At 39.2% G+C, this 24,250-nt stretch overlaps 3 protein-coding genes across 5 annotated transcripts; 2 read left to right on the top strand and 1 right to left on the bottom strand.

Moving 5' to 3' along the window:
• Positions 1–1,051: 1,051 nt before the first annotated feature.
• LOC121301796 (2',3'-cyclic-nucleotide 3'-phosphodiesterase-like) lies at positions 1,052–8,864 on the top strand. The gene is made up of 4 exons (XM_041231406.1): positions 1,052–1,216; positions 2,290–2,965; positions 3,255–3,385; positions 3,648–8,864. Exons 1-4 carry the CDS (start codon positions 1,193–1,195, stop codon positions 4,170–4,172), a joined length of 1,356 nt encoding a protein of 451 aa, XP_041087340.1. The 5' UTR covers positions 1,052–1,192; the 3' UTR covers positions 4,173–8,864.
• A 53-nt stretch (positions 8,865–8,917) lies between these two features.
• LOC121301795 (dnaJ homolog subfamily C member 7-like) lies at positions 8,918–18,868 on the bottom strand. 2 transcript variants are annotated; one of them, XM_041231404.1, is made up of 14 exons: positions 18,762–18,868; positions 16,119–16,207; positions 15,581–15,705; positions 15,109–15,222; positions 14,644–14,718; positions 13,890–14,008; positions 13,602–13,755; positions 13,128–13,292; positions 12,324–12,415; positions 11,968–12,041; positions 10,987–11,133; positions 10,428–10,580; positions 9,359–9,433; positions 8,918–9,175 (listed from the first exon to the last, which is right to left on the bottom strand). In XM_041231404.1, the coding sequence occupies exons 1-14, from the start codon at positions 18,830–18,832 to the stop codon at positions 9,138–9,140; spliced, it is 1,491 nt and encodes a 496-aa protein (XP_041087338.1). In that variant the 5' UTR covers positions 18,833–18,868; the 3' UTR covers positions 8,918–9,137. The 2 variants fall into 2 exon arrangements, with proteins under 2 accessions (XP_041087338.1, XP_041087339.1); XM_041231405.1 differs by having other exon boundaries at positions 9,368–9,433.
• Positions 18,869–19,872: 1,004 nt separating this feature from the next.
• On the top strand, positions 19,873–22,610 carry LOC121301786 (NF-kappa-B inhibitor-interacting Ras-like protein 2). 2 transcript variants are annotated; one of them, XM_041231392.1, is made up of 4 exons: positions 19,873–19,958; positions 20,577–20,701; positions 21,150–21,391; positions 22,114–22,610. In XM_041231392.1, the coding sequence occupies exons 2-4, from the start codon at positions 20,608–20,610 to the stop codon at positions 22,351–22,353; spliced, it is 576 nt and encodes a 191-aa protein (XP_041087326.1). In that variant the 5' UTR covers positions 19,873–19,958; positions 20,577–20,607; the 3' UTR covers positions 22,354–22,610. The 2 variants fall into 2 exon arrangements, with proteins under 2 accessions (XP_041087326.1, XP_041087325.1); XM_041231391.1 differs by lacking the exon at positions 19,873–19,958 and having other exon boundaries at positions 19,995–20,701.
• The last annotated feature ends 1,640 nt before the right edge of the window (positions 22,611–24,250 follow it).

Genomic DNA, 24,250 nt, shown 5'->3' with positions numbered 1-24,250 from the left:
CAAAAATGTGAATTACTGATTAAAAAAATACATGACACCAGGACGTTTCGGACTACAAATCATTCTTTTGTTGTAGCATGTGCGCAAAACAATTCATTCAAATGTCCCCAAAAAGTGTAAAAATGCAACTGTTTTACCAGGATAGCATCAGGAATGAGACTCAGAGACAAGAAAAGCTGCAGATTTAGCGCTGTTTCGCACTTTTAATAGATAAAAACGGGAACAAATAAACGGTTTCAGCAATACAACCAGCCTTCCAAACATAGTTTCCACACAGTTCTAAACTCACCTACACACCAGCCCCCAAACAAACGATTTCTTCTCCTTAAATACCATGTGGCTGGAGCCACATTCGCACATGTATTATAGGAGGGAGGACCCTATATCCTCAACACACATGCATACACCATTTACATGTAGGGCTTTTGCCCTGCCACTGGTGCACATCTGAATTTTGATCCTTGACTGATTAATGATACGTGACATTTTGTGACATCAATTATATTCCGTGTTGTATTAAACTATTTCATTTCGCAATTTAATGTTTTTTTTTTTTTTTTTGTTGTTGTTTTGTTTTGTTTTTCCCACGCCCAGCCTCCGTGAAGCTGGATAATAAAGGAGACCTATCGTTCTTTCATTAAAAGGAAGAGGTAACATCACGCATTCTAAAGATGTTATACAGCATTCATATTGTAAAGAGTTTTCTGTATGTCAGCTGCAGCGTGCTTGTTTACAAATGCCTCCTGCATGGTAAGAAAGGCAAGGAAGGAAGAAGCGGTAGAGCTGGAGTCCTGGGTGCGAGGTGATATGATGTCGCGGCTGATTTTGGAATAAACGGAATTTTCATTGTCCAATTTTTCTTCTCTCCGTGTGATTGATTCTGTTATCGAAGTTGCATGTAAATAATGGAAACAGCCATGTTCTGTGAATACTGTCATATCCTGAATATGCCAAGTTTTACTCAGAATGGGAAAACAAAACATTTCCTAACGCGCTATTCAATAGCCGCTGTGACGCGGGAGCGCGCTTAACAGTTCCACGCCCCTACTAAGGCGCTCGTCCACGCGAACATTGTGGCGCTGGTAGGTTTCATTTGCTGCGTGACGTTGTTGGGTTTTGTTTTTGCAAAACGTGTCGTTATAAAGGCAGGGGGCAAAGACGGGCTAGTAAACAGTGCAGAAGACACACGCACATGCTAATATCTGGTACTAAACTGGTGAGTTTAACATGTTGTTTTTATACTTCATGTATGGTAATGGCAGATAACGCAACCAAGCGTCTGCTTTTAGGATTGAGATACGTTTTGTTTCTGCAGAAACGTTTTTTTTTTACTTTATACTCAGTGGGAACCATAAACAGATTTGACTTTTTTTTTTTTAATACTGTCTATATCTATATCTATATATTAGTCTACAGCAGCTGTTTAAACAGTGTGAGATATTTGTAGTATTATTATTATTTTTTGAAGTGATTCTTTTTTTCGACAGCCGCGCCTACTTTTGTCAAAATGCACGTTAATCTTGGAGTTTCATTTTTTAAAATAGCAAACCCTGCTTTTTTGATAATTGCTTGGTCGAGTGTGCAACTCAATACAAATACGCCCGTCTTTTCGTCTGCGCCAGGAAACCCCAGTCATGCGCTTACATTTCCTACAGTAGCTATTTGGTCGAGTTTTTTAATTTTAAAACCGTGGGGGGTTTGGACCCTATATAAAGCAACGTCGGAAGTTTCACTTTCCTGTTAACTCGTTTAGGCATTTTTATGTTCACCCCGGCCAAGAGCCAAATCAGGCGCATGCAAGCAGATGTGCACTTCTGTGTTGTCGAATATTTTCTGCAAATATAACTCGATCAGCAGATTTCTGTCGGGTTTGTTTTTGTTTTGTTTTTGGAAGGGAGATGGGAATCGGTGCCCAGAGAGTGTGGTGGAGGTTACATACCTGTTCAATTACTTTTAAAACCAACCTTTTGAAGGAATTGGAATTGATAAGACACAACAATTGATCAACTGCTTTCATTTGAAGCCATTGAAGAATTGCCCCGTCCCAAGGCCTGTGCATGGATTTACCCCAACCCCTTAATGGAGCTGGTGCAGACACAAGGGGGTGAAATACAATTCGCAAAATTAAAAGATTTAACACTAGTGGCATGCAAACTGTAGAATTGGGGGCTTCTTGCTGGCAGTAGAATTTGTACTGGTAATAGGAACCCTCAAACACTGCTGCCCAGAAGAAGTTCTGCTGGCTCTTACCACTTCCTTTTTAATGCATGTCTTTATTTGATTATTTAGGTAAGCAGATTTGTCCAGAAGATCCGCCGCCCTTTCAATCACAGACAGTTTTTCAGCAGCAAAATGCAGGAACAGGCACTGGAGAGAGCTGAAGGCTCACTGGCCTTCTCCTTTCTGGATGATGAGGCGAGCATTGAGGTGTACAGGGAGTCCCGAACCCTCTTCATAATGAGGGGGCTGCCAGGCAGTGGAAAGAGCACCCTGGCCAGCACCATCGCGGGGAAGTACGAAGACGTCTGCAGAGTGATCTCGGCCGATCAGAAGATCCGGCCTGAGGTGAGCGCCACCCTCCCGGAGGAATACAAAGCGCTGGACGAGGAGGTGGCGCGTTGCTGCGAGGAGGGCATTGCCATGGTCGTGATTGACGACACCAACCACCAACAGGAGCGGCTGGAGAAGCTCTTCGAACTCGCCAGCGAATACCAGTACTTGGCCCACCTTGTTGAGCCCAAGACTCCGTGGAAGAACGACTTGGACGTGCTGGAGAAGAAGAACCAGTGGAAGCTGCCCCAGTCGGAGCTGAAGAACTTGAAGGGAAGCTTGGAGGAGGCGGTCTACCCTCTCTACTATGGCTGGTTCTTGTCTCACAAGAGTCAGATTTACACCGAGGAGAAAAACAAGAAGTTCCTGAAAACGCTAGAAGAGCTTGATGAATTTAAGGAGCATTGGGGTGATTGTAAGTAGCTGTGTTATATTTTACTAATGACTTTCCTTCTGACGGATATTGGGTGACATCGACAAGGTTTAAGTAATTTCTAGAAATGCCGGATTCATTTCTTGTATTCCCCCAACCCCCACTATGATAAACCCCTGAATAAAAAATAAAATTAAAAAATTAAAAAATGGAGATCATGGTTGAAACAAAACTGGATTGTCAGTAGATGAGCGTACTGGTGTACTGTGTGAAATTTGTTTTGCCTTGCACATTGTCTTAACTGGTCTGTCTGTTTGGTTGTTGGTTGTAGTTGGTGAGACCGTTTCTGAGACTGGAATAAACTTGGAGGAGTATTTTAAAAGAAAGGGGATCTTGCACTGCACTACCAAATTCTCTGACTACGGGAAAGTGACGGGAACACAACAGTACGCGGAACTAGAGGTCAGTAAGTGTCAACCGCTGTCGCTGCAAGAGCAGAGGGATGTGTGCAGAAAATTAAGACTTGCTCTTTTTAGAAGTATCATTTTCTTACTGGAGTCTGTGGGATGTTTTCCTGAGGTGTCACAAACCCTAACTAGCACTAGGATTTCCTGTGCTAGTCCATGACTGGGGCAAATGAGTGGATCTGGGAAAATACCCCTGATATCTAGGTTAGAACAAGTATGATTCCTAATTTGTTGTTCCTCCATGCTCTTTGATACAGGCTGTGAAGGAATTCTACTGCTCGGCCTTTGGTCTGCACATAACAGGCTTTTTTGTCACGCCCAGAACCACTGGTGCCCGCATCCAACTGACCAACAAGCAGCTGGAGTTGTGGCCAGCCGACTCGGAGAAGGAGGCTATGCCCTCGGAAGATCTACCCCGTGGCAGCCGTGCGCACATCACCATGGGCTGTGCCAAGGACGTGGAGCCCTTGCAGACTGGCTTAGACCTGCTGGAGTTCGTCAAGCTGGAAAAGGAAGGCGATCAGGGCCTGGTCGTGAAGGACACCGACCAGGGGAAGCTGCGCTACTTTGGCAAAGGCATGTGGATGCTGGAATTGTCCGAAAAGGTGACGGTGAAAACCATATTCGGTGGGTTTTACCCGAAGGAAAAGAAGGGGAAGGAGGGAGAAGAGAAAGCAGTGGAGGAGAACAAGGAGGGAGAAGAGAAAAAGGATTCAAAAGAGAACCAGCAGGAGGTGAAACCAACTGAAGGGAAAAAAAAGGGAAAATGTACCATTATATGAAACCCTTCTGCCTTGGGGGTTTGTAAGTTTTTTGTTTTTGTTTTTTTTTCCCCTCGATCCACAGTTAAGCCACCCAGAGGGACTTAATATACTGTTTATCTTTTACATGCAGTTTGGGGGTAGGGCATTATATACTGTATGCCATAAATCATTTAGTTCCCTCTGTTCAAATACCATTTGTTCTGTACAAATCACAGCTCAATTTCATATCGGCATAAACTAAACCAACAGCACATTTTCGGTATGGATTGCTTTATTCTGAATTACTTTTAGGTTGCATACTTTTATTTTTTATAATGTGTGTGTGTTTGCTGTGGTCTTCTTATGCTGTCGTGATATTGTATAATGTGATAGAACTACAGCAGTTGAATGCAAACCTATTATTTCAAGGCTTCAATACCAGTTTGACTGGAATTGTGTGAGAAACAAGTTTTTAATTCTAGCTCCTGCAGAAAAAGGTTGTTTCTGATTTTTTCGCAGTGGTGCAGCTGGAGAAAATAAAATGCAGTGGCATGTGTATGTGAACAAGGCTGAATACAATTGAATCCTCTTCCAAGCGCTTTAGCGGTTTAGATTTTCTTGTGCCAAGAATACTAAAGCACTTAGTATAGTACAGCACACCATTCCATAATTTGATTACAGCTTTTGTATTCTGCTTCCCGAGTATTGTTTGCTATTGAGACTTATTAAATGATATTGATTCTGTGCTTCACTGCATTGCTCCCAACATAAAAGATTCTGCAGCTAATGTGGTTAATCTATGTGCCAAATATAACATGGTAACGGTAAAGGTGGCTGCTTGTAATAAAACTATACATGAAAATGCTTGTTAACGGTACAAAATAATAATAAAAAAAAACAAAAAACAAATAAAATTAGCTTGCTCTAAGCTGTGTAAGATTAAAGCTATGTGGCACAACTGTTTTAGAGAGTAGGCGTTAGCTGAGCCTTTGTATGGAACGTCTCTGATGGAGATGTGGGGGTGAGCAGGTGTTTCCTGGTGACTTTTTCTGCAACATTGCATGTGTGTAAAATGCTGTGAGCTGCAAAACATCTTTGTATTAAATTAAACTTTAAATAAATATTGTAGTGTGTTTTTTTGGATGTTTTATGTATGTGCCAATCTAGAACAGCAAATGCCTGTGCTGTGTTTTTTTTTTTTTTTCCCCTACAAGTTTCAACAGGTGAACAGTGTACAAATCCGTATGTGAAAACAAAAGCAGAATTTAAAATGAATACAAAAGCAGGTGTTTTAATAAAATGGGATTGTAAAACTAAAACATAATTATAACCTGCAGAGGAAAAATTCTGGCTGGTGAGGCTGTGATCCAGAAATGGGCATTACAGGGTTTAGAAACACTAATAGATGCACTGTTCCAAAAAAGTATATCAGGTGTGTTTATTATGCATGATTTTAATAGTGCCCTCTGGTGGTAGTTGTAGACTTTCGTTGCACATCCTTTGATGTCTTCACCTAGCACCTCTCTGCATGTGAATGCATTTTACCTAGTAGCTGCACCTAATTAACAGCAAATTCATTTATATTCTATTACTGTAATTTGTTTTGGAACTGCATGTGATTTCAGTCTGACAAAAACCAAGAACAGTATTCTAAAGAGAACTAGTTTAAATTTAGTTTGACTTGGCACAGTTGACTGGAAAATAAAGCATAATTTCACAGTAATTCAAGAACTATACACTGCAGACAAGATTTGTTTTCTCCTTATTTTAATGTACTTTTTTCCTTTTACATTAGTTACATTTCAAGAGGTACAGACAGGCTCTTTATCCTTGGCACACGATGTAACATTTTAATAATAAATTCAAACCATGCAATGATATTCAGGCACAGCTGGGGATCCAATTGCGGTTTTATGGGCTACACATTACAGTAGATTCTAGAAGACCTGAACTAACAAGCTCTGTATTAAGAAGCTGGCTATATGGAATCACAGGGGAACAGGTACATCATCTGAGCACTGAAAGTGGTGTATGGCTGTACACCTGGTTCACACCACACTCAATGCATGACGCATTATACATTTACTGTGAAAAGGGCAAGTATAGTATGGTAATTACTCTAAATAAGCACACTTAGCAGTCTACAATGTGTATTATAAAAGGTCAAGTAGTCTAACTAGCTGTTATGAAAGATCTGACAATGTGCATTATGCAGTGTTAACTGAAGCAATTAAGCTTTTTCGATAACATGTCAAGTTAATCAATGAAACTTCATTCTTCTAAGTTTCTGATTAGTTTCCCAGGTCATTGTAACCAAGAGCCTCCAGGTTTTAAAGCCAAACTATGTACCTTGGATACTGGACAACCAATTTTGTCACATGCATTAAACCTGTCCTTAAAAACCTGCTGGCAACAAGTTATAATGGGAATGCAGAGGTTGAATTACAACAAGGTGCATCATATTCTGTGGTTAATTTTCCTTTCGTCTACAGCAAGTGTATGTGTTCAAGTTTACTAAATTAATTTTTTAGCTTAGCTGTAATTACTTGAATATAGTTTACTCAAAATTCTTTATAAATGTTTAAAGTACAGTTAACTTCTTTTACTGTACACTTACAGAAATGCATAATCCACCTGTGCCGTGAACAAAAGGGAATATGAAACCGTAACCCTGGTTCTATCCAAGTAATTAACGTCAAAAGATGATTCACGAGGACGGGTTTTCTGTACAAATGTAAGAAATGTATCATGACAATGAAGTGAGAATCACTGTGGAGTATGAGTTGTTTAGCACATGTAGTCAACCCTCATGTTAAATCGAGAACTGACTAGGTTTTGCTCCCATGTACTTCCTTATCAAAATTGTGTCACACATATGATCAGGCGCCAGCAATCAGGCACATGCTAAAATTGAGTTGAAGTAGTCTGTTCTGTTCCTGCAAGCACTCTGTGAAAGATCAACCGCTGAACAAAACATTTTTCTTCCTATAAGCACTATTATCGACACCTGCTTTCCAGTCACGCATCTCATCAAGCTAATTACAAAAAGGGCTCTTCGGAAATGTATACTTGCATACAGCCTTTTAATTTTTTTTTTTTTAAAGCACATACAAAAAAGCAACCACAATTTAATTATATCACAATTAAGTTAGAAACGTGCTATGTGTTGCACACTAATGCAGCCAATCCCCATACTTGATTGCCAGAAAGGTTGTAATTTATTAACTTGAATTCCTATAAACAAGAGTATAATTGGTTACCAGGTCCTATTAAGAGCACAATATACTAAGCCAGGGGGAATAATCATTATAAAATTGATTTTTTCCACAGCTCAGTCATTGCAGTACTTTGCTGAGCATTTGCTAAGATATTTCAACCAAGGGAAACTTTGTGGTATGGGAGAGAGTAGGCACTTTGCCCAGTTTAATAGCTTCAGTCAGAAATGTAAATCACAAGATATTATTTTAATCATTATCTAGGACACTAAATGCATGTTAAAAACACAAGGTTAGTGAAAGGATACCATTATCAGGATCACAAAACATAACTATAAACAAAGCAGTGTGATTCCCTAAGGATGTCCATTCAGTTTATATGTATTTACAACACCATGGAAGAGACAATGTACAATAAAGAAAAAAAAAAGGATTTAATTATTAACTAGCTGCCTTCTGCATCTGGACCAAGTTATAGAATAACAATGGTATGGATTAATTAATTTGGTACTAAAAGAGTGCATCATGGTACTATTTTGATCAATACTTGGCACACCAAATTTTGCAAGCACTCAAAAAGTACCATTTCACCAGCCAGAAATGTTCACTCTCCCCTATTCAAGGCAATACATTTAAACGTGAAAACTACATGCAGCGCTCGTCACAATATATCAAGACATTAAATCCTTTCTTTTGAGTTTTGCACCTACCACTTACAATTAATTCATATCATGAACTCAAAACAACAATGATCTTAGATAAAAAAAAATAAAAACAAAACAGCAGGCTACTTTATTTACAAATTAACATAGGTTATCATTTTTCATCTGTGCTTTTTCTCAAGACATTTTCTCCTTTAAGAATGTTTTATTGATTTATTTTTTAAAAGCTAGGAGCAACAGACTTCAAATACGTTTGTGACTTTACAATAAATTAGAATGAAAAGACATTCCTGCAAAATGTTCTACGTACTGATGAGGAGAGAAGAGATGGAAGCATATCATATACTGCACTTTTATGATGACCATTAAAATATATTGCAGTTCTAATGCAGGCTACATGTACAGAACTTTAATGATTATTCTTACTACCCTAGCATAACCATAAGTACATTAGATACAATCTCAAAACAACTTAAAACGTGGCGTTTTCAGATATCAGAACTAACATTTCCACACACTTGCCTGAATAATTTCTACATGAAAGTTTTTTTTTTCCTTTATCTATCCAAAGTCAGCACTAAGTACATTGACAACCTACACATTTCTTCACAATCTTTATAAAGCAGCCTCAGAAAGGTCAGCATTTAAACGCTGTGCACCGATTCGGATTGCATTAACATTTAAAAGATGTAGGAGCCTCTTAATGGGGGAGGGGGAGGAATGAGTATAATATTGATGTTCGAGACCCCCCCCAAAAAAGTGAGCATTTAGGCTTCTGTCTTCCAATTAAAAAAAAAAAAAAGTCCGATCACAAAAACCCTGATTCCTAGTCAAGCTTTTTTTTTTTTTTTTTTTTTTTTTTTATTTTTTTTTTTTTTTTTTTTTTTTTTTTTTTTTTTTTTTTTTTTTTTTTTTTTTTTTTTAAATAAACAAAACAAAGAGGCCATGTGTTTTTTCTTTTTGTCTTCCCATATTTTAAGATGACTTTTTTCTTCATATGTATGCACAAATACAGAGGTATACCAACTGAAAACAGGAGTACATTCAAACTTGGAGGAAGGACGAGTCTTCAGAAGTTTTGAAACGGAACGCAGAAAGCTGCTTTATTTATTTATTTATTTATTTATTTAACCAAACTGAAAGAAGAAATTACCAGGACCGGAAGCTGAGGGGGGGAAAAAAGAAAATAAATTTAATTAGAAACCATTTTCTTGTCCGATGACTATGATATATATATATATATATATATATATATATATATATATATATATATATATATATATATATATAAATTTTTCAGTTAAAAAAAAAAAAAAAAAAGCCATTTTCATAGTGGTCCAATACATACATGAATTACCTTCGAAACTGAAGCCGCCACCTGGAGCTCCAAAGAATGCCTTGAAGATATTGTTAGCATCAAAATCTAAACAGGAAAATTAGATTAGTGGTCTTAATATGGTCCACAAATTTTATTGCAGTTGTATCTTTGATATTTAAATATAGTCTATAGCGAGAAGCCCCCTTCACACTGTCATGATCTACCTGGGTCGGAACCTACCCGAACAGGACCCGGTGTCATGCGGGTCGGGTATGTGATTTCACACTGCTTTTGATAAAGCAGGGTTGACCTGGGTGACAGACGCAAGCACACAATGCACAGATCAGTGTCCCGGAAGCAGCTTGTTACTGACGCTTCCATCCAAGCTTATCTGGATCAAATGTTAGTTAGAGCAAATGTTTCTTCATCCCGGCTGCAATCTGGCTCATAATGGTGTCTCAAGCAACAAAAACAAGGCTAAACAGCATTAACAAAACGTTCCTTGCGGACAGGAAACCGTCACACAGGCGTGGCTGTTTGTTACTGCGTCGGTTTCAAGCACTTTGTCTCGTTCAACTCGGGTCAAAGCGTGTCAACCTACACCCTGAGGCAGGTCGTTGGACCTAGGTTAACCCGTGTACAACCCAGGTACATGGTTTCACACTACACGGGACTGTGACCCGATTAACCAAGACCCCTGTCCGGACCCAGGTAGGAGTGTGAAAGGGGCTATAGAGAGAGACCAAAATTGCACTGGAATAAAATACATTTTGTTTAAATGTTTGTCAAACAGTGGCTTGCTTTCATTAAAAAAAACAAAAAAAAAACAAAACAAAAACAAACAAACAAAAAAAAAAAAAAACACAAGGTTCTTGGTATTATGGTCAAGATGCTCGCTTGTGGTGCGCTGGGTCGCAGGTTTGTGCCCACCCTCCACCCTGTTACACTATGTAATGGGATTCCTGGTTGTATCCTTGTGGGTAACTAAACAATAAAGCAATAACCTTACACTCCAGGGATGTCTTGGAAATAGTAATGCAGGATTAGCTTTATGGATAAAAATAAATAAATAAAAAATCATAAAAAAAGAAATACCCACCGCCCATGTTCATGCCCTCCTCGTCTAGATCCTGCCCGCTGTCATATCTGGCTTTCTTCTTGGGATCCGAGAGAACAGTAAAAGCTTCTCCCACCTCTTTGAACTTTTTTTCTTCTTCCTTTTGCATCTCCGGACTGGCTCCACTGTGACGATCTGAGAAGAGAACAGCCGGTGAGTCTTCAAGACAGTGCCAGTAGACTGTGTGCCAACAAGCATCAGGCAAAACCAGCTGCTGTCTAAATAAAACGTAAAAAAGGACATAACTGATGAGCCCCATCAAAAATAAAGACAAAACTAAATTCTATAACAGCTTCCAGTATTTTATTTATTTATTTAATAATATCCCCGTTGATCACACTTTATTTTAAAGAGTTTTATGGAGTTCGAGAAGTTGCCCTACCATAAGTAAAAAAAAAATTGATACATAGATAGGAAACGTAAGATGACACAATTGTGCACACAGTGACTGAAGGAAATAAAAAGAACTTTGTGCATTTGATTTATTGCACCATCAGACACTTCTAACACCTTGCGTTGAGACAATGCCCATCCTCTTTACCTGGGTGGTGCATGAGCGCTCGCTTCCTATAGGCTTTCTTAATCTCGTCATCTGTAGCGTTTTTATCCACACCCAGGATCTTATAGTAATCATTTCGTTTGCTTTTCTTCAGTTCCAGTTGGGCAGTCTTTAGAAGGTGCTTGTGCTCTGGCAGAAAAAAAAAAAAAATACAAAAAATGCTTGTTAAATTCTCTCTCCATCAAAAGCATTTCTGTGAAATACGATGTGAACTGCAAACGTAACATTTAACAAAACTGAATTTGAAATACTGCGTACAAGTACTAGCTACAACCAGGTGTGGTAAAGTAGTGTCTATAATGATATTGACCTTTAGAAGGATCCCTCAACTATTGATTTCTGGGTTCAAAGCAGAATCAGCAAATCCTGTCAAAGAATATACAACCACTGAATTGCATACTGTGGACTAAAATTACAGCAATACTCAATCTGTTATCCAAGCTAGATTCTACACTAGTTGAAAACTATTTGCTTCCAACACTGCCACTTAATAATAAAAAGATCTTTATTTTTTATATAGAGCCTTTCATAGTGGACCACCATCACAAAGCTCTTTACAGAGGTAGGCTGTGAACTGTGCATTATATGCAGAGTCACTTACAATAAGACATTGATTTAACATCTCATCTGCAGGACGGAGCACAAGGAGGTTAAGTGACTTGCTCAGGGTCACAGTGAATCAGACAGTGGCAGAGGTGGGATATGAACCAGTGACCTTCTGGTTACAAGCCCTGGACTTTAACCACTGGACCACACTGCCTCCTAAATTGATATTGTAATTAAGACACTGGGATGATTTTAAAATGTAGTACTTTTGCAAAACATACCCCACTCCTGCAACTACAAGCATTCCCAATGCAGACTGAGCTTTATCAAGGGTTTAGCCTCAAAGACGGGATGCTGAACTCTGCATGCACAAAATGACCAGATGCTTCCCATCACAAGAACGAGGGCCCTCCTTACCTTTTGTTTTCTCCGTCTGATAAACTTTTTCATAATCCCGAACAGCCTCTTCATATTGTTCTGTGTCCATATAACTGAAAAAAGAAACGGTTTCATAAGATTTTTCCAGATTGAAGTCCTGCAATATTGTCTGTATCAGCAACAGACCATGGCATCCTGCCAGTGGTTCTTGCAGCCTCTGCGAGCATTGTTAAATCACGAGGCAGCTAGACCCAGGGGAGACTAACAAAGCCAAAAAAACAATTCAATTGGAACAGTATCTTATGTTCTATTGGAACATCACTTTCTGCAGATTTAACACAAGGTAAGCAGTTCAGTGCGTCAACAGATTTACTTTAAAAGGAAGATCGACTTACCACTGAGCTCGCCTCAAATATGCTTTGATGTAGGTTTCATCCAGTTTTATTGCATTTGTACAGTCTTCTATTGCTTGATCACATTTTTTTAGCTGAAAGAAAGAATTTAAGTTACCAGTACAATGGCTTTTTCTACATTCTTGGTTTAAGGAAGAATACAGGATGTCTAAAATACTGCAAAAAGACCCTTGAGAAGAAATTAGTAACCCCAACTGCAGTTGTAAAAGCAAATAACTCATTCAATGTAATTAATGGTGTGTTCTACTTTACACTGTGCTGCATAGAGGCGTGTTGCCAAACTACACAATGGTATTATAGTCACAGATAACAGTTATGCTCCATGACAGGACCTCATTGTTTTAGGAGGCTGAGATATTTCACTGGTTTTCCCTTTGCGATTACATAACCATTCCCCTGGTGTACTGTTCATGTTTTTTTCAAAATGCACTATTCAGGTTTCTATTTGCTGGAGCTTGTAAAAAAAAAAAAAAACATACGTTTATCAGGAGGTTTTACGCAACGCAGTCCAAATGCCAGCAAACTGAACTGGTACAACCTTACATTGGAAACTTTGTTGCTTTCACTTCCATATTTATTAAAATAAGAGCAGGAGACAACCGTGCATTGCGCTGATAATACATCAGGTATCCAGGTAGTTAGGTGTTTACACTGTTTGTTTTGACATCCAAATTGCATGCGTTAAGCCAGGTTAACGAAGCCTGCAGACAAGTCGAAATTACTCAGTACAGCTTTCTTTTATATTTCTCTACAACAGCACCAAAAAATCAGTGAACCTTTTCTTACCTTTGAACCCACGGTCCCCCTGTTACAGTAGAGTTTGGCGTTTGTTTTAATGTTATTGGGGTCTATGGTCAGTGCCTCCGAGTACAGTTCATACGCGGCTTCATAATTGCCGTCTTTGAAGGCATTATTTCCCTCTTCCTTCTTGGATTTCAAAGCTTTGGCATTCTAAAATAAATAAGAAATACATTTACACATCAAGGCATGTGTGATTAGGTTTACAGGGAATGTTGGCATTAAACCTTTATTGTGTAAAACAAAGACTTGCGTTAGATAGTTTAAAGCTTCTACCGTGCCATTCCAACAGGTGCCACTATTTACAGCTGATCATAAATAACATTACAAATATAAGATCCATATACTGTATGTTCAGCTGCCTTAAAAAAAAAAAAAAAAAAAAATTCTTTAGATTAATTTACAGCTGCGTAACATGAATAGCTACTATGAATCCAGAATTTGCCCGAGAGCAACACGTACTCTGCAGGCCAGCCGGGCTTTCTCATGATCTGGCGCCATGCGAAGAGCCTGGACGAAAAACTGCACTGCTTTTTCAATACAGTCTTCGTAGTACAAACACAGCCCCCTCACATACAGAGCATCCCCATTCGTAGCGTCCATGCGCAAAATATCGCTGCAAGACAAAAACCACAGTGAATGCAAATTACAGCGAGAAACAGTGAAGCAGTGTGCATTGTGGATTACAAAACTGATACATTCTAAAAAAAAAAAAAAAAAAAAAAAGTAATGAATTTGTCGTCCTCTTACCTGGCCACTGACTGCGCTTCAGGGTAGCGCCCCAGCAGGGCTAAGCACTCTGCTTTGAGGATTTTGAATCTGTGGCAGGCAGGGGCGTACTCCAACGCACGGTCCATATAGAACACACACTGAAGGTATACAAGACAGTTCCAGAGTCAATTATAAATCAGTATACTGAACAACATCTACAAGTAAACTTCTAAGCAAAGTTTCATCAAGCTCAGGTGTGTGTACCAAAGACATAGTACATGGTTTAAAAAAAAAAAAAAAAAAAAAAACCTAGGAAGAAGAGTATCTTCTTGCAACCATGCACAGGTTAATCAATGGCAGTTCTAAATAGGTCAGACAAAAAAAAATAAAAAATACAGGATTATAAACCAGTTGCATTATCAAGCCAGTCTCCAGGGGATATGGTTAATAACAAAGAAATCCTATTTTTACTTTTCTAGTGGCTTCTCAAAGAACACAGCCGCTTGGCAGTGGCACTGGGGAGACCTGAACACAAGATCACGAGACTGACCGCTAACCTCGATTTGTCGTACCAGAGCAAACTGATTTGATCAAACTGCTTCTAATCATGTTTCAAGCTGAATCATTATAAACTTAACAGTATGGCAGATCGCACATTTCTGATGTATTTGGGGTGTTCTTTTACAAGCGCTTGAAGACAAACACATATCACAGCAAATAGGCACATTTTGAAAGTCTCCTTTGTAAAAGACATCATGGTTCATTACCCCAAGATCAAGACTTAACCACATACCTTTCTAAAGTCCCGTTTTTCAAAGTCAATCTCTGCCATTCTCTCGTATTCCAGAACAGCGTTGGCATTTTTCAACTGTAATGTTAAAAAAAGCAAACACATAACATGAAGGGCAAAAAGGGAAAAAAAAAAAAAAAACACAGTGAAATAAATCAAGGAAAATAAACAGATGAAACTTCATCAACACTGAAGACATCCACTCAACTAGTTAGACTGGTGATGAAATACACTACTAACATGCTAAAAGATCTATAACCAATATAGATGCCTCGTTCACTGCTTTAAAATGGGAGACTAAAGTGTAAGTGAATAAAATATGCATTTAAAAAAATTAAATACACATTAGACACTACTTGACTATGTCAGTCCTTGTGAATAGTAAAAAAAAAAAAAACACATGTATTTATTAACACGTATAATGCATTGAGCAGTGTCCAGAGCAAATGGTGATAGAGAAGTGCTCACCTCTGACGGTGCCTGAGCGTTATCCAGCTCCAGTTCTAGAACCCTCTGGAAGGAGCGGCTGGCTGCTTTGCCGTTCCCAAGGGACAGGTGACACTTCCCTTCCCGGAGGTGACCCTAAAAACGAGAAGGCAATAAGGAACCATGAAAACAATGCAGGGGGTCCCGAATGAAACTGACCTTTCAAAACGGGAACATTTCGGGGTACTGCGGCACTTGTGACATGGCCTGATCATTACAGTAAAATAATTTGCATTCATTACAAGATGGTTAGCTATTCTAGAACATCAAAATATGAATTAAGGTGTCGTTCCCCAGTAACTGGCAACACTAATTTTGACCGCCAGTGAATTTTGGGAGATCAGGCTAATTCACAGCCCAGAGACTATGCAGGGTCCTTTACTCTATCAGAAAGCTTTAGTGTTGTTTCAGGGAACAAAGTAAACAGAAATATGATGACGACTGTTAACATTACCTTCACAAACATGTCGTCCATCCGGACAGCCTGCTGTGCATCTTCCAGCGCCTCCCAGTGGCGGTTCAGCATCATCAGGGTGGCGGCTCTGTTCCCATAGTAACTTGCATTTTTGGGGCATGCATCTGTCAAGTCAAACATTGATGTTAACATTAGTACAGCATTTAGCAGTTACAGCCACCCCCTACCATACAAAGCCAAAAAGACACTTTAGCCAAGTAATTACATAAGTGGGCAATAACTTTAAAACAGAGCCACTTGAAGGTGAGAGAATTATTATGGGTTATAACTTTGTGTTGTGATCAGGACTATGAAAGGAGCTGACACATGTCTTCATTAATTCTACATACCAATCATGCATATTTATTGCACGTTATAAAGTCCACAAAACACTTGTAATAAAGTCTATGAATCAAAACGAGACAGGTGTGGGATAGGAGCAGAAATGCAAATAAGAATGTGTTAGGGACAGATTTCAGGCTGTGGGGTAAGAATATTGGAGCTTTGAACCTGAACAGAAGTTGACAAAATGGATTACCGATGGCTTTTGTGTAGAAGTTGAATGCTTCAGAGTAATCTTTCTTGATGTAAAAGGCATTTCCTTGTTCTTTAAAGCCCTCTGCTTCCCTATAAGGGAAAAGAAAATGAACATAAGAATCCCATGCAAATATTCTAGAGCAATCATTTTGGGACAAAAGTCTTTTTCCTTTGAGTCAGGCTTTTATACCTTTAATTCCTGCCTGGCTGGCTTTGAAAAAGGACCACATGTGTCCGACATATCAATAACCCCTGATCTATTCATAGAATAAGCAGAACTGTAATGAAGTACAACTGGCATGACAGTGCAATCCAGTCAGCCAGCAGAACTTTCCAGACTTGTGGAACAATTGTCTAGTTTGCTGTGCAAAAATAATAATAAAAAAAAAAAAAAACATTGTCCTCCAAACATTCCCTGAAAGTACACATTGGACATGAAGGTAGCTGCCAGATTCATCCCCATCCAACCTAACAACTAACCAGGAACAAAAACTTCAGGCAACTTCTTTCTGATAACATTTAGATACGGCCTTATTCCTGCAAGCTCTAGCAGCTGAAACCTCTTCATAATCTTTCAAACCACATTTGCTTTCCTAAAGAAGACCAACAACTTAAAAACATATCTTAATGACTGAGCTCACAGACCTTAGTTTAGGTCGGAACTAATCTGGAGTACCTAATGCTACCAGGATCAGTGAAACGAGACGCAAGATTTAAAACAAAAACAGCACCAACCGACGAGTGCATTGCAATACTAAAAATGTACACGGGCATGCTTCCATGTGTACTGCCAGCCCCATGATCCAGTACTATATTTACATCTTGTCAAGCCTTGTGCTGTATGCAATGTATGTTGTGTTCATTTTAAGGCCACTAAATTCATGGCATGATTATTCTTCTAGGAACAAGTGTTCATAACATTTAAATGTAGACTTTACAGTCCTTGCTTGTTGTAGGTTAAGAGAACAGATCAAGGCTGAGAGCAGAGGTCCGTTTAACCGCTACGAGTGTCGATATAATCCATACACAGGATCTACACAGATAAATGCCATGGGTCACAGTGACCCAAAACATCTTATTTGTATACCTGTTCTAAAAAATTAAACATCTCAAAAAGGTTCTGTTTTCTGTGTATAAGTTCATGACCCCAACTTATGAAAAGTCATTAAATATTATACAGAAAATGAAAAGAATAGCACCTTCAAGCTAATTGGAAACTAGAGTCGGGTCAAACAGACGTGAAACCTAATAGGAGGGTTAGCTTTAAAAACTAAATATGATTGCCTAAGATGTTACAATAACCCTCTGTACACCAACAGAACACAGGGAGTGCCCCAGGTAAGCAATGATCATAATCTGCCATACCAATGATTCAACACGGATCATTCTTGCAGTTTAACAATTGGTAGTCAGTATGTTACCTAAAACCACATTCTTTCTTTATTTTTTGTTCCCAAAATATTTACATTTTGTGAAATAAAAAAAGTCATCTGAGAGGGGCTTAAAATGTCAGTCTCACAAGAACAAAACGTAAGTTTGCACTTAGACTGATTTCCAAAAAAAGTTTAAGACCGACCATATATCCTGGACAATGAAAAACGTTTATATCATTTTTTTTTTTTTTTTTAAACAAGTCAACAAGAACCGAGCAGCAGATGCCTGCATAAACAAACACACACACACTTCTCAAAATACCAAAATCACTAACAAATGATCGATCACCTGTCGTAAAGTATACATAAAAAGAAAACCCACAGCAATTTCCAGAACTAAAGTCAATGTCATAACATGACGTCAACTCTAAGAACGTTCCAGAATTATAAGTGACATCATATTTAATTTAACAAAGAACAACCCTTTAAACACAAATCGTCATGGTTTTTGTATGGTTTAAAGTACAGGGTCGCGAATAGGTGGTTGTATACAAATAAAAATAAAAACGTGCCCATTTACTTGCTGTAAATGTTGAATGCTGATTCACAACTCGGCGCTATCACTTGACATCTCTGTGAATCAACGGAGCCTTCACGTGTAACTAACCCTATTCGTATATTTCATTTGTATATTTTCTTATTGTGAAATCGACCACTTTGGGGAAAATATTAAGACAATGCAGACAGAATACAACTACGATACCGTCCCCCACTATACCACAACAAAACGCGATGTATAGCATCATTGCTTCTATAAAAAATAAATAAATAAATAAATAAAAAAAACAAGACAGACATCAAATCAAGGACAGAAACAACATTTAAAAAAGCAGGACGATTTAGTAGAAGTGGAGATTTCACTGCCACAGAAAAAAAAAAAGTGTGCTTTCCATTGACTCAAAAGAATAACAAAAGAAGGAATACACGACCGTTTATAACGACATTACTAAACTGAAGACTGTTGCCATGGGATGTTAAATACAGCCATCCCGTAAAAGGAGAATTTGTAACAGCGAAGGCACAAGCAAAACCCCGGTGCCGTTTTTCTGCACCCCTTTGTCGGATACCGGCACACACCGCACTCTGGGGTTTAGGCCTAAGACAGACAAGTTAAACATCAGAGGCATGTTTCAAGAGCAAACTCCTCACCGACACCCCGGTTTCAGCTCTGCACCCCAAAACCACACAGTCTCTGCCCCCCACACACCTACCTTTCCATCTCCTCTTCGCTCATCACCTCCGACTCGGGAGCCATGGGCATCTCACAATCTGCAACCGCCATTTTACCACCAGGGGGAGAGAAGGGAGACACTTCCGGGAACCATAGACAGCCGGACTTGGCGAGTGAGCGGAAGCGCTGCGGCAATTTGTATCCATTTAAAAAAAAAAAAACAATGAAATAAATAAATAAATAAATAAATAAATAAATAAATAAGAGCTCTGTTCGCAACGGGGAGAGGAGAGTAACGGGGACGAATTTAACTGTATAGGAAGGTGCTTATCCCCAAATTGCTGCAACAGCGCCTCAAGGGGTCTGGAGAGACGGTGTGTGTGTGAATTAGACAGCGCCTGATTCTCGGATGGTGACTGTGCGCGCAGATTATATATATATATATATATATATAATGTACATATTTGTATATAATAATTAGTTATATTTATGTAATATTTTGTAGGATTATACATTATTTCCATATTCATTATGACTGATGCTTTGTCTTTTGTAATATTAAGGCTTATGTATTGTACATTTATTTCTGCCTACCGATGGGCTATTTTCAGTAACTGGTAATTAAATGGGTTTACTGAACGTTAAGTATTTTGCTGTATTCAAGCCTATAAACATACAAGCACCCCTTTTCGGTAGATCCTTTTTTGGTCCTATACAGAGTCCTATCGAGACATTAGAGGGCATGCCTATTTGAGTACTATAGAGGATACTTTTTAAAAAGAATCCTGTAGGGTTTCTTTAAAAACCTTTTTAGTTCTATAGAGTGTCCTGTAGTACTACGATAGGATCCTATAGGACATTTCCATAAGGGCGGACAGTGATTAAAAAAAAATACGATTAAAGTAAGTTACAATAGAAATATCAATCATTGAATACGATTTATTATTATAGCAGAAACAAACAAAAAAAAAAAACTAGCAGTAGAATTTGTACTTGTAACATGAAACCCCAAAAAGACAGCTGCCAGTAGATTTTCTACTCTTTGATTCATTATCAAATTAACTAGCGGACCCCAAATTAAACACACAACACTACGCTGAACACTATAGCCATAAAACTTAGCGACCTCCAAACCATCGGCGGCACTAGAACTCCTTCATCCCCCCAAAAACGACGTCTTGCAAACACTTTCTCCGTTCTTGATTCATATGCAAAACAGTAAACAGGAACCACACTGGTGATTGTTCTGCTATTCATGTTTTTTTTTTAAAATATTAATATTCTGTGATGCACACAAATACGGGAGCCTTACGTGGGATTAAAATAATGTTACTGAAAACGAGTGCGGTGTACGCCCTGCGCCGCCTTAATTAACTGGTTTTGTTGTCATGTTATTTATTTCTAAGTTAGTAATGAACGGAAAACGAGTCTAGCCGACAGTGTGTTTTACATTTAATAACAGTTATTATGTCGGTTGTTGCATATTATTTTATTACCGTGTTTATATTGTGATTAAGACCGATGACATTTTAGCATTGGAAGAGAAATTGTGTAACATGTAAAAACACGAAAGAACGAAAAAAAACAAAACAACCATTTTACTAGCGTTGCAATGTTTGTACAGTTTTTGTGTGAAATGAAATATAATTTTCTATTATTACAAAAACAACTTGGCCGTAAACATAGTGGACAGGCAACAGGAAAATGGTTCAATTATGTATTTGGCAATTACTTCCTTACTGTACTACGCTTTTGCACATATATTTTACCGCCTGCACCTGGACAGGTTAACACACTGATTTGATCTATGTATGATGTGATTTTCATGTGCCGTGTCGTTTTATGTGTTTCACAGTTGAATCACACTCGAGTCACAGAGAGGTACTATGGGGAAGAGCTGTAAAGTGGTTGTGTGTGGATTGTCCGCTGTGGGCAAAACAGCCATACTTGAGCAACTGCTGTATGCAAATCACGTAGTAGGTAAGTTTGTACAATGCCCTAACAATACAAGGTGCATAGTATCTAATGGAATGGCTACCGTTTAGTAAGGTTTTTGGCTTTCTGAATCATTTTCCAAGTCTGACGACGCAAAGCTTTTCACAAGACAAGTCTTACACGTCAGACTCAATAATGTAATGCACATGTGTTATTAAATAAACACATGTTATGAGGTTATTCTCATGAGGCAAATCTTGCTGTTTATACTATCTGTAACCTTTTTAGTCTTTGATTATTAGCTGAAGAATAAACGCCTTTATTGAGTATACATGAAAACAGAACATTTTCTGTTAACATATTTCTACACAACCTCAGACTGGACTCTATGAGCCCTGTGAGGTTCTGACGTGATGTCCTACAGCATGTGTTAAGATAAGGCGGGACTGAAAGGGTTAAGAGCGTCTCTCTGCTGTGCTGCTTGCCCTCCCAGGTTCGGAGCCCATTGAGACTCTAGAGGACATCTACATTGGCTCAATCGAGACGGACCGGGGTGTGCGGGAGCAGGTGCGATTCTACGACACTCGGGGCTTGAGGGAGGGGTCCGAATTCCCCAAGCACTACCTCTCCTTCGCTGAAGGCTTTGTGCTAGTCTACAGCATCGACAGCAAGGAGTCCTTCAAGCGCATGGAGGCCCTCAAGAAGGATATCGACAGATATAGGGATAAGAAGGAGGTGAGGAGGTCTGCCTCAAAGTACAGTGACAGAACTGAAAGCTGCCTCTTGCTAAACACACTGTGTATATAATGTAGTGTGCACATTTATCAGAACACCCAATTGCTCCTGTAGTTTGGATTTGTGGTGCATATGAAATCAAACCACTGGAAATATATATGTAAATGACAAATCTTGAGGTGTTGTAATACATTTGCACACTACTGTGAGACTATGATATAGTGTGAGCCTCAAGTTGTAGGGTATTAACATAAAATGCTAAAAATACCAACAAATGACTTTCACCCTGTATATGCAAAGTATGAATTCCCCTGCCAGGGTTTGAAATCCTGCACAGCAGCGCAGAACATTTCTGCACAACACGTCCTGTGCTGTTGGCGCAGCGTATTCTGCAAAGCAAATGCGGGTGCCGGCGTTTTTAAAGTAGTCCGGAGAATTGCACTGCATGACTGCCATTGTTTGTTTTTTACTCACTCTGTGTTTTAATTGATCACAACTTGAAAAAAGGGTTATTAATTGCAGTTAGCCCTTTCTAACATAGCAAGTATTGTCAAGTTAATTTTATGAGTGTACTTAATACTAAGGATTCCAAATTTACAGTGCCCCGTCTCACAATTCACCCAGATCTCCATGGGACTCTAGTAGTCTGGAGACTTTCAGGAAACTTTGCAGGCTTTCTTAGTGGGAACCTTTCGGTGAAACAGGCTGTGTTTTTATTGCAGGTGACCATTGTAGTCCTGGGCAATAAATGTGACCTTCAGGACCAGAGACGAGTGGACCATGAAGCTGCCCAACACTGGGCAAAGACAGAGAAGGTCAGGCTGTGGGAGGTGTCCGTGGCTGATCGCAGGACCCTGATCGAGCCCTTCGTCCACCTGGCCAGCAAGATGACTCAACCCCAGAGCAAGTCCACCTTCCCCCTGAGCCGCAAGATCAAGGGCAGCGGCTCTCTGGACAGCTGAAGAGGGTAGGGTCTTTCAGCAGTATGGAACTGTAGTCAAAATGAATCACGTTGTCATTCGACCAGTGTGGCACATGCTTCAGCGTTCAGCGTTTTTGAAGCATGATGTGGTTCCGTTCTTCTGAAATGCCCTGTTCTTTTTGTTTTTATTAATATTATTACGTTACATGATTGTGTACTGGTGATTGTGAAAGAACATGTTCTGTATTTTCGTCTTGCTGGATTTTAGTGACCAATGGTAAAGCTTTTCGCCAGGCAGTAAACTTTTTAGTTTTTTTTATTTTACCTCGGTTTTCCCCCCAATTTGGAATGCCCAATTATTATTTGTATCCCGGTTCACCGCTGCAACGCCCCGGCGACTCGGGGAAACGGAGGCTGGAACACGCGTCCTCCGAAACGTGCTCCTGCCAATCTGTCATTTTTCACACTGCGGATCCACAGCGAGGCCATCAGACCTATAGTGCCGGAGGACAACACAGATCTGGATGCTCCACTGCAGAACCACAGGCGCCCTATCGGCCACAGGGGTCGCTGGTGCGCGGTGAACCGCGGATTCCCCTGCCAATCTAAGCCCTCCCTACCCAGGTGGCGCTCGGCCAATTGTGTGTCGCCCCCTAGGAACCCCTGGTCACGGTCGGCAGTGACATAGCCTGGATTCGAACCTGAGAGGCTATAGGTCGCAACCTTCACTCCACGCGGAGCACCTTTACTGGAAGCACCGCCTGGGAGCCTCGTAAACTCACTTCTTAAGATAATCAAAATGTTTTGCCAAAACACTGCAAAAACGGAAGTAGCTTTTTTTTTTTAAATGTAAAATGTGTTCATGTTTTTTAATTCTGTGATCATAGATACTTGCACTGTTAGATACAGTGCAGGCAGGTGCTAAACATACTTCCACTAAAGCTCCACCAATGCACTGCATATTATGTAAGGTGAATGCATTAACACACTGCAGCACGAAATCGTCTGCGATGTTGCAAAGCGTAACACTAGAAAAGACATTTTGGTACAGAAATGTGCCAAGAAAATGCCTTTCTTTACTTTGAAAAATACATAAATATATGATTTAGCATAGTTGGTAAAATATCATATAAAACACAGTACAGTATATAGAAGAAATACATAGATATGTATGTGTCAACCCCTATGCTGTACCTCAAAGTACTGCATGTAGTAAATCATATTTTAAAAGTAATTTACCTTTAGAGAGTCTCTTTGAGATATATTCACTGTACACTGTGGAATGCTAATAGCCTGCAAAAGGTGTTGTTTGTTGTCTGCCAATGGCTAGTCTATTATTGTGACTATTACATTTTTTTTCCAGAGCAAAATGATCGGGTTAGTCTTTAATTTATCTTGTGACAATTTGCAAAGACAATACGAGATGGTTAAAAAAAAGATTAAAAAAAAAAAACCCAAAAAACTGACTGATGTGTGTTTTTGTAGATTTTACCACGCGCCTGACTTCTGCTTGCAGCAGGAGGAGGTTATAAATAATTTCTGCAATTTATTGCTCTGGAAGCAAACTAGAAATTCAAAAAAAAAATCCTGCCTTTTGTTTTATGCTACTAATTACATAGACTTCAAAGGTAGCAACCTTTTAGGTATGTAAAATAAAGAAATAAATAAATAAATTGGCACTACACATTTTTGTTTTGATTACACAGAGCTCTCTGGATCTGAATAGCTGTTTTGTGTGCATTTCAAAGTCCATGTAAAAACTTCAGTGGCCTCCAGAGGGCAGTATTTAACTAAGTTGTGCTCCTGTGGGGAGGGGGGGGGCGGAACAAAAAAAAAAACAACACTTTGGTCCCATAATGAAGCCCTTTGATTCCTTTTAATGTTATTAGGTGAATCTGCCCTATGGGATCACATTTGAAAATGAATCCCTGTGATCT

The sequence above is a fragment of the Polyodon spathula genome, chromosome 28 (genome assembly GCF_017654505.1).
Source record: "Polyodon spathula isolate WHYD16114869_AA chromosome 28, ASM1765450v1, whole genome shotgun sequence".
Classification (NCBI taxonomy): domain Eukaryota; kingdom Metazoa; phylum Chordata; class Actinopteri; order Acipenseriformes; family Polyodontidae; genus Polyodon; species Polyodon spathula.
Note: the sequence above shows the minus strand (reverse complement) of the source record. Positions and strands in the feature narration are given on the sequence as shown.

Bases quoted from the DNA above. Each gene is read 5' to 3' on its own strand.
- LOC121301796 (XM_041231406.1), top strand. From the start codon at position 1,193: ATGCTAATATCTGGTACTAAACTG. The intron at 2,966-3,254 runs GTAAGTAGCTGT...TGTTGGTTGTAG, and splicing joins TAAGGAGCATTGGGGTGATT to TTGGTGAGACCGTTTCTGAG. The intron at 3,386-3,647 runs GTCAGTAAGTGT...TCTTTGATACAG, and splicing joins AACAGTACGCGGAACTAGAG to GCTGTGAAGGAATTCTACTG.
- LOC121301795 (XM_041231404.1), bottom strand. From the start codon at position 18,832: ATGGCGGTTGCAGATTGTGAGATGCCCATGGCTCCCGAGTCGGAGGTG. The intron at 15,706-16,118 runs GTAATCCATTTT...TTGACTTGACAG, and splicing joins CTTCTACACAAAAGCCATCG to ATGCATGCCCCAAAAATGCA. The intron at 13,756-13,889 runs GTAAGAGGACGA...TTTGTCTTGCAG, and splicing joins GAAGCGCAGTCAGTGGCCAG to CGATATTTTGCGCATGGACG.
- LOC121301786 (XM_041231392.1), top strand. From the start codon at position 20,608: ATGGGGAAGAGCTGTAAAGTGGTTGTGTGTGGATTGTCCGCTGTGGGC. The intron at 20,702-21,149 runs GTAAGTTTGTAC...TTGCCCTCCCAG, and splicing joins GTATGCAAATCACGTAGTAG to GTTCGGAGCCCATTGAGACT. The intron at 21,392-22,113 runs GTGAGGAGGTCT...TTTTTATTGCAG, and splicing joins GATATAGGGATAAGAAGGAG to GTGACCATTGTAGTCCTGGG.